Consider the following 14,178-nt stretch of genomic DNA (forward strand, 5'->3'; position numbering starts at 1 on the left):
CTTCCTCTACTTTGTATGGGCTGCTGCAACAGCATGGCTTGACAAGTGGTGCGTCGGTGCACGCCCGGGATCCGGATTGGCAAACCCCAGGCCGCTGCAGCAGAGCCCACGCACTTCACCGCTTGTGCCACCGGCCAGCCCCCTGAGGAACACACACTTAAAAAGAAAGAAGCATGCCAATTCCTTCCCCTTCTCCTCTCTTGCTGCTGGCTGCAATGCCAACAGAGCAGTATGATCTGGATCATATGTTAGATCCCAAATAGAAGCCTTGTTGAAGACGACAGGGCAACAAGGGAGAATGACTCCTTGAGACCATGGAGGCATCATATCAACCTTGGACTACCAACTCTTGGACTGCTACAAGAGAGAGAAATATACCATTATCTTATATGGGCTTATATTGTCCAATATGGTAGCCATTAGCCACTCACACAGTGAGTACTGAGCATTTGAAATGTGGCTGGTGTCACATGTTGAAATGATAATATTTTTGATATACAGTCATGTGTCACTTAACAACTGGGACACTTTCCAAGAAACGTGTCATTAGGCAATTTCATCATCGTGCAAACATCATAGAGTGTACTTACACAAAGCTCGATGGTATAGCCTACTACACACCTAAACTATATGGCATTAATCATATGGGACCACCGCTGTATTCGCAGTTGGTCGTTGACGGAAATATCATCAGGCCGTGCATGACTATATTGGATTAAGTAAGATATGTTGTGAAAATTAACTCAACTTTTTTCTTTTACTTTTTCTTTACTTATTTATCTTCCCCCAAAGCCCCAGTAGGTAGTTGTACATCATAGTTTCACATTCTTCTAGTTGCTGTACATGGGACGCGGCCTCAGCATAGCCGGAGGAGCAGTGCGTCCGTGCACGCCCGGGATCTGGGCCCCGGCCGCCAGTAGCGGAGCCCGCGCACTTAACCGCTAAGCCACGGGGCCGGTCCTCTTTTACTTCTTTTTAATGTTGCTATTAGAAAATTTAAAATTGCACATGTGGCTCATATTACTTTTCTATTGGTCAGCGCTGATTGAGGCCATGTATATTTTGCCATTGTTATAGCAGCTGAACTGGTATCTTTACTAATACGTGGGTCATTTACTCATTGGTGTCACCTGAAGCTGGGTGTGCATGGAATCCCCTAGCAAGAGTGTATCATGAGAAGAGCAGAGGCTCAGGAAAGAGCCTCAAGGAACTCTAGTATTTAAAGGGGCAGGAGCTTGCAAAGGAGTCAGAGAGGGAACACAAAGAAGCAGAAGAAAAGCCAAGAGAATGATGTGCCATATAATCCTAGAGGACAGTGTTTCAAGTTGGAAGGAGATGCTAACAGCATCAGTTACTTGGGAGGTCAAAAAGCCAAGAATTGAACAAAAAATTCTCAAAGTGGTAGGAAACTGTATTAATAAAGTACTGCAGATTGGGTGGCTCAGACATAAATTTATTTTCTCACAATTCTGGAAGCTATAAATCCAAGATCAAAGTGTCAGCAGGGTTGGTTTCTTCTGAAGTCTCTCTCCTTGGCTCGTAGACAGCCGTCTTCTCCCCAAGTCTTCACATAGTCACAGCGTGAATGTACTTAATGCCACTGACTTGTACACTCAAAAAATGGTTAAAAAGGTAAATTTTATGTTATGTGTATTTTACCACAATTAAAAATAACCATTATGGGGCCGGCCCCGTGGTGTAGCGGTTAAGGGCGCAAGCTCCGCTGCTGGCGGCCTGGGTACGGATCCTGGGTGCACACTTGTCAGGCCATGCTGTAGTGGCATCCCACACAAATTGGAGGAAGATGGGCACAGATGTTGGCTCAGGGCCAGTCTTCCTTGGCAAAAAGAGGAGGATTGGCATGGATGTTAGCTCAGGGCTGATCTTCCTCACACAAAATAAATAAATAAATAAAAATAAATAAACTATTATTCCTTAAAAAGCTGATGGAACATTCTTTGAGTAGGAGATGCTGAATATCCAAAGAGAAGAGTAATAGCAATAGTAAGATTATGAGAAGGATGTATTTAAGGATCAAAAAAATAAGAAAAAGGATTGGTATGAGATGAGAAGAACAACTTCACTATTGTTAGAAGAGTCCCGGAAATATAGTCAGGTTTATGGTTACAGGACGGGGAAATTGAGGGACTTCCCAGCTGACAGCTTCCGTGATTTCTATAAATAAAGAAGGCAGGTCATAGGCTGAGAATGGGGGTCAGGAGGTGTAAAGAGTGTCCGAGATTGAAGAGGATAAAAATAGTGTACTTGTCACTGTGGAGATGAGAATGAATTGACCAGATGATTGCAATGGGATTGTGGGCAATGTTGAGGGTATATCTGAATTTGGTGATCACGTATTTATGGTGAAACTGTTCAGCCCTGTAATGTGACCTTCTTCAGTAATGCTCAATTGCTTAGGGACAAGCACAGGAAAACAAAACAAAAAACCTGATAGATGGACTTTTTGTCTCCGAGACTGGGGTGATGCAAAGACAGAAGGACAAGGGAGTGCTCGATCCCTAACATGAGAGTGTTACTGAAATGATGGACCATGGCATCATATCTGAAGAAGGAAAGTGAAGAAAGAGAGGGCTGATTGACTGGGGGTTCCTATCAGGTTAAGAAAAGGTCATAGTGCAAGTTGCTGAGAAAGCAAGACGGAAGGAGACGTGGTTGATGCCTGAGAGGCATGGGAGACTGAGTGCGTGGAGGACTGCCGTGGAGTGGAAGGTGATGTCAGTGTTGCTGGTCTTCTAAGCCAATGCCTCCCAAACATTTTCACATCACGGGGTAAACAGAAACAGAATATTTTTACAGCTCACTCAGGTAAACAGATCAGCCCGCCACAGTCAGAGGCAACCAGGTCACTCTGAGGGCTGAGGGAATCAATATCTCACAGCCCACCTACGACCTATTCATGGACATCAGTTGAGAAGTTCTTTAGAGAATTTCAGGAAACCATGCGAAAATGAGGGCAAGTATTCAGGAAGTCCATAGGTAACAAAAAGGTGTTACAGCCAGAGAACAGGCTTGGGGGAAATCCACATCAATAAAGACCAGGAAAGAAAGAACACTTAAAGAAGAAGTTGCTTTTATAGGGGAATTTGCTGATTCTGGAATGGGTTCAACGGACATAAGGCAAGGGCTTCTGAGGTCTTGACCAGAGAGGCATGGAGCTGGGTGGTGACGACTGCTCCAGTGTCGAGAAGGAGTCTCCTTCCTGCATGCTGCTGGATGCACAGGTCTCCATCGTCCCAAGAAACCCAACCTCCCTGGGAAAAAGCGAGATCTGGACACGCAGGATCCCTGTTTCTCCTTCTTCTTCCCCACTTCCATAAGGCTCACTGCTGTATATACAGGACACCAGCAGAGCAACTCCAATCGCAGCTGTGCAATTGTGATCTCCTTGCTGGATGAAATCAACCCAGACCTTGGCATCTAGAATGGCCAGTCCATTTATCTCCATCACAGTAAACACAAGACCTAGAAGCAGTGTGCTTTCACCAGGGATGGTGAAGTAGGCTGAACGGCAGCCCCCAAGATATGTCCACACTCTAATCCCTAGAACCTGTAAATGTTACCTTATTTGGAGACACGGCCTTTGGGGCTGTGATGAAGTTAAGGATCTTGTGAAGAGGAGATCATCCTGGATTATCCAGGTGGGCCCTAAATCCAATGATAAATGTCCTAATAAGACAGGGATAGAGCGAGATTTCAGGCAGAAGAAGACACAAACACACAGAGGAGAAAGTGACATGAAAACAGGGGGCAGAGACTGAATGTTGAGGCCACTAGACAAGGAACACCCACAGTCACCAGAAGCTGGTAGAGGCAAGAAACTCGTTCCCCACTAGAGCCTTCTGCGTGGGGCTCTGCTGACACCTTTATTTCAGACTTCTGCCTCCAGGACCATGAGAGAATAAATTTCTGTTGTTGTGAGCCACCAAGAACATGATGATTCGTTATGGTAGCCCCAGGAAACTCATACAGGCGTATAGCAGTACTGTCACATCTTCCCAGGTGTTACATTATTTCTCCAACTCTGTTCCACAGCTTATTCTTCAGGAAACTCGATCTTTCAATACTCCATAGATTCAATTCTGGTGAACTGCATTGATGACCTAAAAAGCAGGAAGGAGCAGATAGATACACTGTACATCTTACTAAGACACATACATACCAGAGCATGGGAGAAAAAACTCCTCAACACTGGGGAGCCTGTGCCCTCAGGGAAGTTACTGAGTATCCAATAATCTGAGGACAGTGGGAATGTCCCCTCCAGATGAAGAAGTTACTGTATTAAACCCTTTGCCGTTAACAAATAAGATAAAATCTCCATTAGAGCCGTTATTCCTTGGCCTGCTTTGTTCTCACGTAGGAGGCCCATAAATACTTGTAGATGAATCAATGAAACTTTCCAGTGGACCCAGAGTATGGAACCATCTGTGTGATACTGTGACGTAATAAGATATATAATTTGGTCTTTGTCCCCCGTTCCTGGCACAGAGCTCCTAAAATCCTTCTAATTTCCTGTGTGATGAGGTGAGAAGAGTCTTTTGTAATAAACTCCTTTCAACCACACCTGAGTTTATGCTAATGAGATGACTCTTGGTGGGCCCCTGGATAGCTTCTGGATGGGGGCTGTTTGCCAGAGGAGCCAATCACCTGATTAAATGGTTGGAACTTTCAGCCCCACCCCCTGACCTCCGGAAAGGAGACAGAGATTGAGCTTAATCACCGAAGGCCAACAATTTAATCAATCATGCTCTCAATAACGGGGTTCAGAGAGCTTCCAGGTTGGTAAAAGCATCAAGGTGCTGGGAGGGTGGTGCACCTGGAGAGGGCATGGAAGCTCTACATCCCTCCCCCCATAACTCGCCCTATGCATCTCTTCCATTTGGTTGTCTGTGAGCTGTATCTTTTATAATAAATCAGCAATACTAAGTAAAATGCCTTCTTGAATTCTGTGAGCCATTCTAGCAAATTATGGAACCCAAGGAAGGGGTCATGGACACCCCCAATTTAGAATCAGTGGGTCAGAAGTACAGGAGACCAAGGACTTGTGATTGGCATCTAAAACGAGAGCAGTCTTGTGGGACTGAGCCCTTAACGTGCGGGGTCTGACAATAACTCCAGGTCATTACTGTACCCGGATTCAGAACTGAATTGAATCACTTGACACTCAGACATTCAGTTAGTATCCAGAGTTGGAGAACTGGTTTGTTGGTGCAAAACAAAAAAAACAAAAAACCCGCACACTTAGCATCAGAAGTGTCAGGAGTGAAAAACAGTTCATAATCCATATCCAGGTGAATTCTCCCTCAAAAACCTCTGTTAGAGGGAATGCTATTAAGCCATCTGGTAGAGCAGATGATCACTCTGTGACTCTTGGTCAGCTTCTTTCCCCAGTCTCCCCAGTGCTTGCTCAGTGGGCTCATGAACAGAGTGGCCATGGTGGGCCGTCCATGGATTTGCCTCACCAAATCTTAGTCAGCTATGTCACTGGTGAATGCCCACCTTAGTGGTAGCAGCAAGCAGTGCTTAGCCCCCAGTGTGGTATGGTTTCTTTGGGAGACCAGCCAAATACCTGGTCACCTGAGGATTACATTGGGCCACTTCCACCACAGAGTGGGCAATGACCTTTTCCTCCTTGGAATAATTAACTCTGGTTTGTTATTTGCTTTCCTTCCCTTTCGCACTCCTGCCAACAGCAGCATCTGTGTATGCACTGAATGGTCCTATTCACCGCTATGTTAACCCACACAATATTGCTTCTGATTAAGAAACTCAGTATTAGGAAGTCAGTGGGCGGGTCCATGTACCCCATCACCCCGAAGCAGCTAGCCTCACAGAACAGAAGCAGGGCCTGTTTGAGACTGGGTTATAGTGTCATTTTGGAGACAACAGCTTTGGGGTTGGAGTAATGTTCTACAGGATGAGTAAACACTCTGAACCAGTGGCACATACAGGATGCTAGATTATACAGACCAGGGAACCACACGGTGTCACTTCTCCAGGTCACACCCGATGACTCATTCTTTAAATGTTTGTTTCCTGTTCCTGCTACTGAACTCTGCTGTTTTGGGGTTTTAGTGGCTAACGGGGGAACGCTTCCACCAAACAGCACAACATAGTAAGTTGTGTGAGTGAAGACTGCCCCTGGACTATTTGGGGTATCTCAGGAGTGCCACAGGGGCTCAGGCAAAGAGAGTGACTGATTTGGGGAGGAAAGAGGGACAAGATGCTGCTACACTGGGGGCCAAGGAGGTGTGTGAATAGAACTTGGGGACCTCCAATTAACACCATGTCCTGACTCCCTATCCATCCAGATGAGGGGCTCACTGAGACCCCTTCTATGCAGGGCACCGAATGGCAGAGAGGGTCTGTGCCTACCCCCTTTACAGGGGCAAAGAAGTGGGCATACAGGCTCCACATCCCTCCCATCCCCGCCCCTATCCCTCACTTCTGCAGAGCACAGAGCGTCCAGGTCCCCCCCACCCCCCAGCCCCTCCCACCTCCGCAGGGCACGCAGCCAGGTATACAGAGCTCCCAGACCCCTCCGTACCCCTCCCTGCGCGACGCGCGAGGCTTGCACCCCAGGGCTCGTCCTCAAAGCCTCCTCAGTTGTCGACCTGGAAGGCACCCAGCGGCAGCAGCGGAGGCAGCGCCCCGTTAGCTCGGCATCGCGAAGCATCGGCAGCCGCCACCAGGCCCCGCCCAGCGGCAGCGGCGAGCAAGGCCGCGCCGGGGACGACTGCAGAGCGCGGTGAGTGAGCACGGCCAGCAGGGAGGGACCCAGGCGTCCCGGTCCCCGCCCCTCTCCGACCCCGGGCCCGGCATCCCCACCTTCAGCTCCCCCTTGCGTCTTGGCTTTATCATTCGGTTTCAGGGCCCCAGACCCGTCCCTAAAAAAGGATCGCGCAGCCCCTCCCTGTTCTGGGGGCCCGGGCAGACCGGCCCCTTGGGCCCCTCCCGTCTTCAGGAACCTGGCGCTCCCAGTCCCCAGCCCCGTCCTCATTAAGCTTCTGAGCCCCTCCCGCTATCCAGGAGCCAGGAATACAGGCCCAAAATATCTCTCGCTTTCAGACTTAGAAGGCTCGGCTTGCAACCACATCTGCTCTGAAAACCCAGAAGTCTGAGCTTTCGTTGCTTTTTGAGCCAAGGATCTGGGCCCCCAGCCTAGGCGTCATGTGAAACCCGGGAGTCCGTGCCCCCAACTCCTACCGCCCTAGATCCCAGGAATATTGCTACCAACACCGTCTTCCCCAGCCTCCATCGACTGTGACATGTGGGACCCAGGAGGCCGGCCCACCAGTCCCTTACCCCGCGAGTCCCAGTGTCAGTGAAGATTAGGGGACCCAGGAGTAGGGGACCTCAGCCTAGAAACCTCTTAAAGCCTAGGGATAGCCACCTTCAACTCCTTCCTCTTTCAGGGACCTAGGAGACAGAGACCTTAGCCCACAGATCCCATAGACTGAAAGGCCCGGTTTCCCCAACCCGCTACGACCCAGATGTCCAAGATTTCATCCATCCTGGAAGAGCGGGGCTGGAGCAGAAGGCGACGGAGGGGCCAGGAAGGGAGAGGGAGAATTGAGTGAGGTGAAACTGGGGTGGGGACCTGGGCTGGGGGGCTCGGTGCTAAACAAATTCTAAACAGGCAGGTTGCCATGGCAACGGCCTTCCCGGGCCTCCCCTAGAGACTTCGCTAGGGCTGTGTCGGGGAGGGCAGCCCCCAGGAGCCCCCACTCCGCCAGCTGTTGTGTCTTCCTGTTTTGTCACCATGGCAACAGTGACCTCAGCCCTCCACCCCCACTACTGGCGGGACGCGAGATCAGCCGTACGTTTATTCCCCGGGGCGTGGTCTTTCCTTGGCCCCGCCCTCGGGGCGGGACTGGGATAGCCCTGGCGAGGGGGGAGTCCCTTTCCCGGTCCGAGCGTGGTGCTCTTGCCCAGTCTCCGGCCCCGCCCCCGGCCCCGCCCGCACTCACTCTCCAGCCCTCCAACCCCACCCAGGCCTCAGACCCTTCCAGTCTGCAGCTGTCGCCTCTGCTTCAGCCGCAGCCGCCGCAGGCCCGTGAGGTGAGGCTGCGGGGACCCCAGGGGGTGGGAGCAGCGGTCCAGGATTCTTGGCGTGCAGAGGGAGGAATGGGCTGGGACTCAGACTGTCTGAGTCCCTAGAAAGACTGGGTCTTGGCCAGGACTCGGGTTCTAGAGAGGAGAGGGCTGGGGGCCTGGACCCCTGGGTCTGAGGAAGGAGAGGCTGCGGACCTGGACTCATACAAGTCATACATCTGAAAGAGGAGGGGCTGGGGGCCCAGACTGCGGGGTCTGAGGGAGGAGGGGACTGGGGACTGGGATTCCTGGGTCTGAGAGAGGAAGGGACTAGGGGCCTGGACTCCTGGGGCTGAGGGTCGGACAACTGGGTCTGAGGGAGGAGGGGCTGGGGACCTGGACCCCTGGGTCTGAAGGAGGAGAGGCTGCGGGCCTGGACCCCTGGGTCTGAAGGAGGAGAGGCTGCGGGCCTGGACCCCTGGGTCTGAGGGAGGAGGGAGCTGGGGGCTTGGACTCCTGGGTCTGAGGGAGGAGGGGCTGGGGGTCTGGACTCCTGGGTCTGAGGGAGGAGGGACTGGGGGCCTGGACTCCTGGGTCTGAGGGAGGAGGGACTGCGGGCCTGGACTCCTGGGTCTGAGGGCGCAGAGGGATGGGGACTCCTGTGTGTGCGGGTTGAATGGGGTTGGAATCGAGGTCCTCAGCAGAGGAGGAGCTTGGAGTTGGGAGTCCTGGTTTGGGACAGAGAGTGGCTGGGGTTCAGAATTACTGACCTCCTCCCCATCCGGGGGACAGAATCCGAACTTTGGACTGGAAAGGCCGGGGACTGAGATCCAGCAGCTGTCCTCCCAAAGTGAGGACGGAGCTGGGAGGCGGATGTCCTAAGGCAGAGAGAGGACAAGGCTGAGTCCAGCGTTCGTGGGTGTTGACAGCAGAGGCTGGGTTTCAGAGGCGCGATTCTCAGTCCGTTTAGAAATAGGGTGTGGTGTTTGGAGTGAGGTGGGGAGAGGACTGGGCGTGGCCGGGGGAGCCCTGAGCCTCTCGGAGAAGCTGAAGGGGTGTTTCCTTTCCCTCGTCTGGTCTCTGGTAGCGCATTCCTGAGCTCTGACCTCAGGCGACGGCTGGGGGCCCTGAGGGTGGAGATGGACCCCTCCCCTCGGGGTCCCTGCGCTAACCCACTTTCCCCGGGAGAACTCAGGAGCTATGCTCCGCCCTCCTCCTCCGGGGCCAGCCCCCACTTCCTCCTAACGGGCTCTGGAGGGGCGTGGAGGAAGCAGGTGGTGGCCAACTCCGCTGTAGCACCTCCAGGTGGCCCAGTCTTTGCGGCGAGACCTGCCTTCCTGGAGGTGGTGGGAGGTGTGGCTATTTATCCCTGGACTGGATTCCAATAATGTGCAGTTTCCGGGCTGGAGGCAGGGGACGTCTACAAGGCGAACCCAGGGGTCCGTATTCCCAGCCACTCCTCCCTTAGAGACCCTCTTGAGGGGTTCCAGTCCCATCCTTATAGCGACCCAGAACTCACATTTCGAAGGTCCCAGAAACTCTGGCTTCCAGGCATCTCCTCCTAGATCCTGGAGTCTGGGCTGCCTCCCGCCCCCCCCGCCCCCCCCCCCCCCCGAAATCCACCAGCTAGGCGGGCCGTCCTGGAGGCCGGCGCAGGGCGGGGGTCCCGGCACCGCCTCCCGGTCCCCGCCACATTCCAGATGGCTGGGCCGACTTGAAGCCCTTATAAGGCACGGAGACGCGGCGCCTCGCCCGGCCGCCCGCCTCCGCAGCCACCGCCCAGGAACCGCCCGCTCGCCCGGCCGCGGCCTTCCTGGCCCGGCAGGGTTAGGATCACTCACGCCCACGCCTGCCTGCGGGGCGTGCACTTTTGCCGGGTTCGCTCCGTTCCCGCCCCCGCAGTTTGGGGGCAGGAGGAGGAAAGGGGCAGGGCTTCCCTGGGGTCACCTCTCGGACCCCTCGGGGGCTCGCGGCCAAACCCCACCCTGGGCCGATTCTGGGCGAGCCCGCAGCGGGCCAGCTAGTCGGCTGGGTCCCGGGAGAGCAAAGCCGGGTCTGAGCTGGACGCTGACGTTCTTTCTCTCTCTCTCCCGTGCACTGACTAGCCTTTTCCAGGTGTCTGACTTAATCCGCCTCCAGAGCCGGATCTTTCTCCGTCGGGGTCCTCAGCTAAGACCGCTGGTGAGTGGGCTGGGGGCCGGGACCCCTGAGTCTGAGGGAGCAGGGGACTGGGGGCCTGGTCTCCTAGGTCTGAGGGTCGGTACTCCTGGGTCTGAGGGAGGAGTGGTTGGGGGCCTAGACTCCCGGGTTAGAGGGAGGAGGGGACTAGAGGCCTAGACTCCTCGATCCTGAGAGAAGGACCTGGAAGCTTGGGTTCCAAGGAGAGGCCCAGACACCTGTGTATCTGAGGAAGAAGTGTGTCCGGGAGCCGGGCTCCCGTGTGCTCAGGGAGCTGTTGTGCAGGTATGGCTGGGCCCAGAAGAGGTTAAAGCCTGTTACACTGCCCTGCTGTGTGCCCTACACTAGAAAGAGGAAGTTTTATTTCCCGGTGTCTGAGAGAGGCCCTCTGAGCTTTGTAAGGGTAGCAGCTGAGAGATTAGCCATTTTAGCGCCTGAGGGAGGATCTGGACACCTGGTGAGGAATCGAGGCTGGGCCCTGGATTCTTCAGGGTCTTTAGGACAAAGAGGTTCTGGAGGGACGGAAGAAAGAAGTTCATTTCCCAGAGTTTAGCTGTCTGGCATGCTCACGGCTGAGGACCCAGAGACCTGAGGTCTGAAACTATATAACTGGGCAGGAGAGGCCTAGAGATTTCAGTGCAAGGGGCCCAGTCACTGGACAGTCAGTCTGGGGAGCTGAGTTTCCCGGAAGGTGGAGAACTAGCTGGCTGGGTTCCTGAGGGGCACTGGAGTCCACATGGAGGAGGGGGATAGTCAGGAGGAAGCTCAGCTTCCTTTGGGTCGAAGTACTAAAGACCTAAATCCCAGGTGAGAGTTAGACTGAAGACGCAGACTCCTGTCTCTGCGGTGGGAGGGTAGGCCTAGGAGGGGGATGCTGCTGAGAGGAAAGACCCAGTTCCAGAAGGGAGGGGGAGCTCCTAGTCTTCTAGGAGCTGGGAGCAGACACCTGCTCAGTGAGAGGAGACAGATTGGGAGGCTGGAAGCTCCGATCAGATGTGGGTCCCTGAGAACATAGGCGTGTGGAGGTTGGACTCTTGAATGTTTGGAGGCTGGAAATGTCTAGGCCTGTTAGGTGAAAGAAGGAAGTTGGGCCCAGGGGCTGGGATGCAGAGCACTGGGTACCGAAAAGGAAGAAGTAGAGAGATGGGTTTTTAAGAGCTCATGAAGACAGGGCCTCTTGTTCCGACAGGGGCAGTGGGGGGAGGCCGAGGAGAGGGATGCTATAGAGCAGAGTCTTGAGTGGCTGGGTTGCTGAGCCCCTGGGGGAAGGAGGGCAGCTTTGAGTGTCTAGAGTGGGAAGAAAGGCATGTGGTTTTACAGTAGTTGGGTTGCAGGGAAAGGAGTGTCTTGGGAAGGAGAGAGATTGAGGCCTAGACTCCTGGCTTCTGACATGGAAGGTGGGAAACCTGAGCCCAGAGGGAGGAAGGGGCCAGGACCTGGGTGACCAATTCATTTCTGTAGGCCTGGGACTGTGTGGGTTTGAAAACAGAAAGGCCCACATCCTGGGTCCCCCCAGCTGGAGTCCATGTTACTTTGTCCCCAGGGGGAGGCAAGGGTTGGGGCCCTGGATTCCTGGGTTTGGACCCTTCTTAGGACACTTTCTTTCCCCTCCCCCCAGCCATGCCGGTGACAGTAACCCGCACAACCATCACGACCACCACCACGTCGTCCTCAGGCCTGGGCTCCTCGACCATCGTGGGGTCCCCTCGGGCACTGACCCAGCCTCTGGGCCTCCTCCGCCTGCTGCAGCTGATCTCCACCTGTGTGGCCTTCTCGCTGGTGGCCAGCGTGGGCGCTTGGACGGGACCCATGGGTAACTGGTCCATGTTCACCTGGTGTTTCTGCTTCGCCGTGACCCTCATCATCCTCATAGTGGAGTTAGCCGGGCTCCAGTCCCGCTTCCCCCTGTCCTGGCGCAACTTCCCCATCACCTACGCCTGCTACGCCGCCCTCTTCTGCCTCTCGGCCTCCATCATCTACCCCACCACCTACGTCCAGTTCTTGTCTCACGGCCGCTCCCGGGACCACGCCATCGCCGCCACCCGCCTTCTCCTGCATCGCCTGCGTGGCTTATGCCACCGAAGTGGCCTGGACCCGGGCCCGGCCCGGCGAGATCACTGGCTACATGGCCACGGTGCCGGGGCTGCTCAAGGTGCTGGAGACCTTTGTGGCCTGCGTCATCTTCGCCTTCATCAGCAGCCCCTACCTGTACCAGGACAAGCCGGCCCTGGAGTGGTGCGTGGCCGTGTACGCCATCTGCTTCATCCTGGCGGCCGTGGCCATCCTGCTGAACTTGGGCGACTGCACCAACATGCTCCCCATCCCCTTCCCCAGTTTCCTGTCGGGGCTGGCCCTGCTCTCTGTCCTCCTCTACGCCACTGCTCTTGTCCTCTGGCCGCTCTACCAGTTCGACGAGAAGCATGGCGGCCAGCCCCGGCGGTCGCGGGATCTGAGCTGCAGCAACAGGCATGCCTACTACGTGTGCGACTGGGACCGCCGCCTGGCTGTGGCCATCTTGACGGCCATCAACCTGCTGGCCTATGTGGCCGACCTGGTGTACTCGGCCCGCCTGGTTTTTGTCAGGGTCTGAGGCTCTCACCTGGGGCTCCTGATTCCCTGCTTTCTCCGACGTCCTCTTCCTGGCTGCCCGCTGTCCCCCGCTGCTCATTGCCTCCCCGATTCATCTCGCTCTCTTTTCTGTTTCCTTCACTCCCTCTCTCCCTTCCAGGTTGCTGTCTCCTTTCCTTCCTGTTTTGTTTGGTTGCCCACATCCTGTTTTGCCTCCATTTTGCCTCTTTTTCTGCTGTCTTGCTTTCTACCTGTGCTTTTCGGCTCTTTTCTGATCGTCCTGTTTGTTTTCTCATCTGCCTGTTTCTTGACCGCCTGGTCCCATGTTCCTTCTTCCGATTTCATTGGGAGCCCTGCGACTTCTTTCTTCTCCTGCCCCACCTCCAAAGGTGCTGAGCTCCACATCCCATACACCCCTCTTCACAGCTGTTCATACCCTAGGCCTTCCGAGGGGCCTCATTGCCAAAGCATGCCTGCCCGCCCTGGCTGTGCCTTAGTGGGTGTGTGTGTGTATGTGTTTGGGGGTGGGGTGGGTAGCTAGGGATTGGGCCCCTGTTCTCCCAGTGGAGGGGGGGTGTACAGTGCACCTCCCCTTTAAGTTAAAAGAAAGTCTCTGGAGGTCAATCATTTCCAGTGGGCGGAGGCTTAAAGCACAGACCCTGGGTCCCTAGGCTCCGCCTGGTGCTCAGCCTCGCCTGAGATTGGCTCCAGAATTTCTGCCAGGCTCACCAAAAACCCACTGCCTGGAGGCCATCTTAAAAGAAGCAAAGGGTAGATGCCTTCCATCCCAGCTACCCTCTGGGGTATCAAAAAGGATCTGGCAAAGAACCGCATTGTCTTGAAGACAACTGTCTGAAGTATTAGTGGGAGGGGCAGTGATGTGGTCCTTCAGCTTCAGTGTTAAAAATAGCATGTCCTGCCTCCACACGGAGAAGAAAATGGCCACTGCCGGCCGCACAGGCAACGTTAGCCTGGGTTTTTTTCTTTTCTTTTTCCTGGTCACAAGGGCAGAAATTACTGGGTGGCTCTATCCTGAAAGGGGAAGTTTGTTTTCCTTTTTTTGGGGGGGGGCGGGGGGTGGTTGGGGATTGCTGCTGCCATAGCCAGAGAATTGTATTGCTTGAGTGTGTGCTGCACAAACATGTGTGTTTCTGTGTGCTAGTTGCTTCCTGCTGCTGCTTCCTGCTTCTCTGGGACTCACACACATAACGTGATATATAAATGTATAAATATATATTTTATTTTTTTTTAATTCCCTGGAGCTTCTGGTTCCCATTAGATTAGCCCCTGCTGTCAATCATAGAGGGAAACCTGTCCCTTTCCCCAGTCCCACATCTATAATTTTTTTTTTTTTACCTCAATATAAAGATAAAAGAAAGA

The 14,178-nt window shown here is 54.0% G+C and overlaps 1 protein-coding gene across 1 annotated transcript; it reads left to right on the forward strand.

The window, feature by feature from the left end:
• The first annotated feature begins 9,955 nt into the window (after nt 1–9,955).
• MYADM (myeloid associated differentiation marker) lies at nt 9,956–14,178 on the forward strand. Its single transcript, XM_058530164.1, is given in 3 exon segments — nt 9,956–10,233; nt 11,849–12,273; nt 12,275–14,178. Coding segments are annotated over 2 exon segments (969 nt in total). The 5' UTR covers nt 9,956–10,233; nt 11,849–11,850; the 3' UTR covers nt 12,821–14,178.

Source organism: Diceros bicornis, chromosome 34 (assembly GCF_020826845.1).
Source record: "Diceros bicornis minor isolate mBicDic1 chromosome 34, mDicBic1.mat.cur, whole genome shotgun sequence".
Lineage (NCBI taxonomy): Eukaryota > Metazoa > Chordata > Mammalia > Perissodactyla > Rhinocerotidae > Diceros > Diceros bicornis.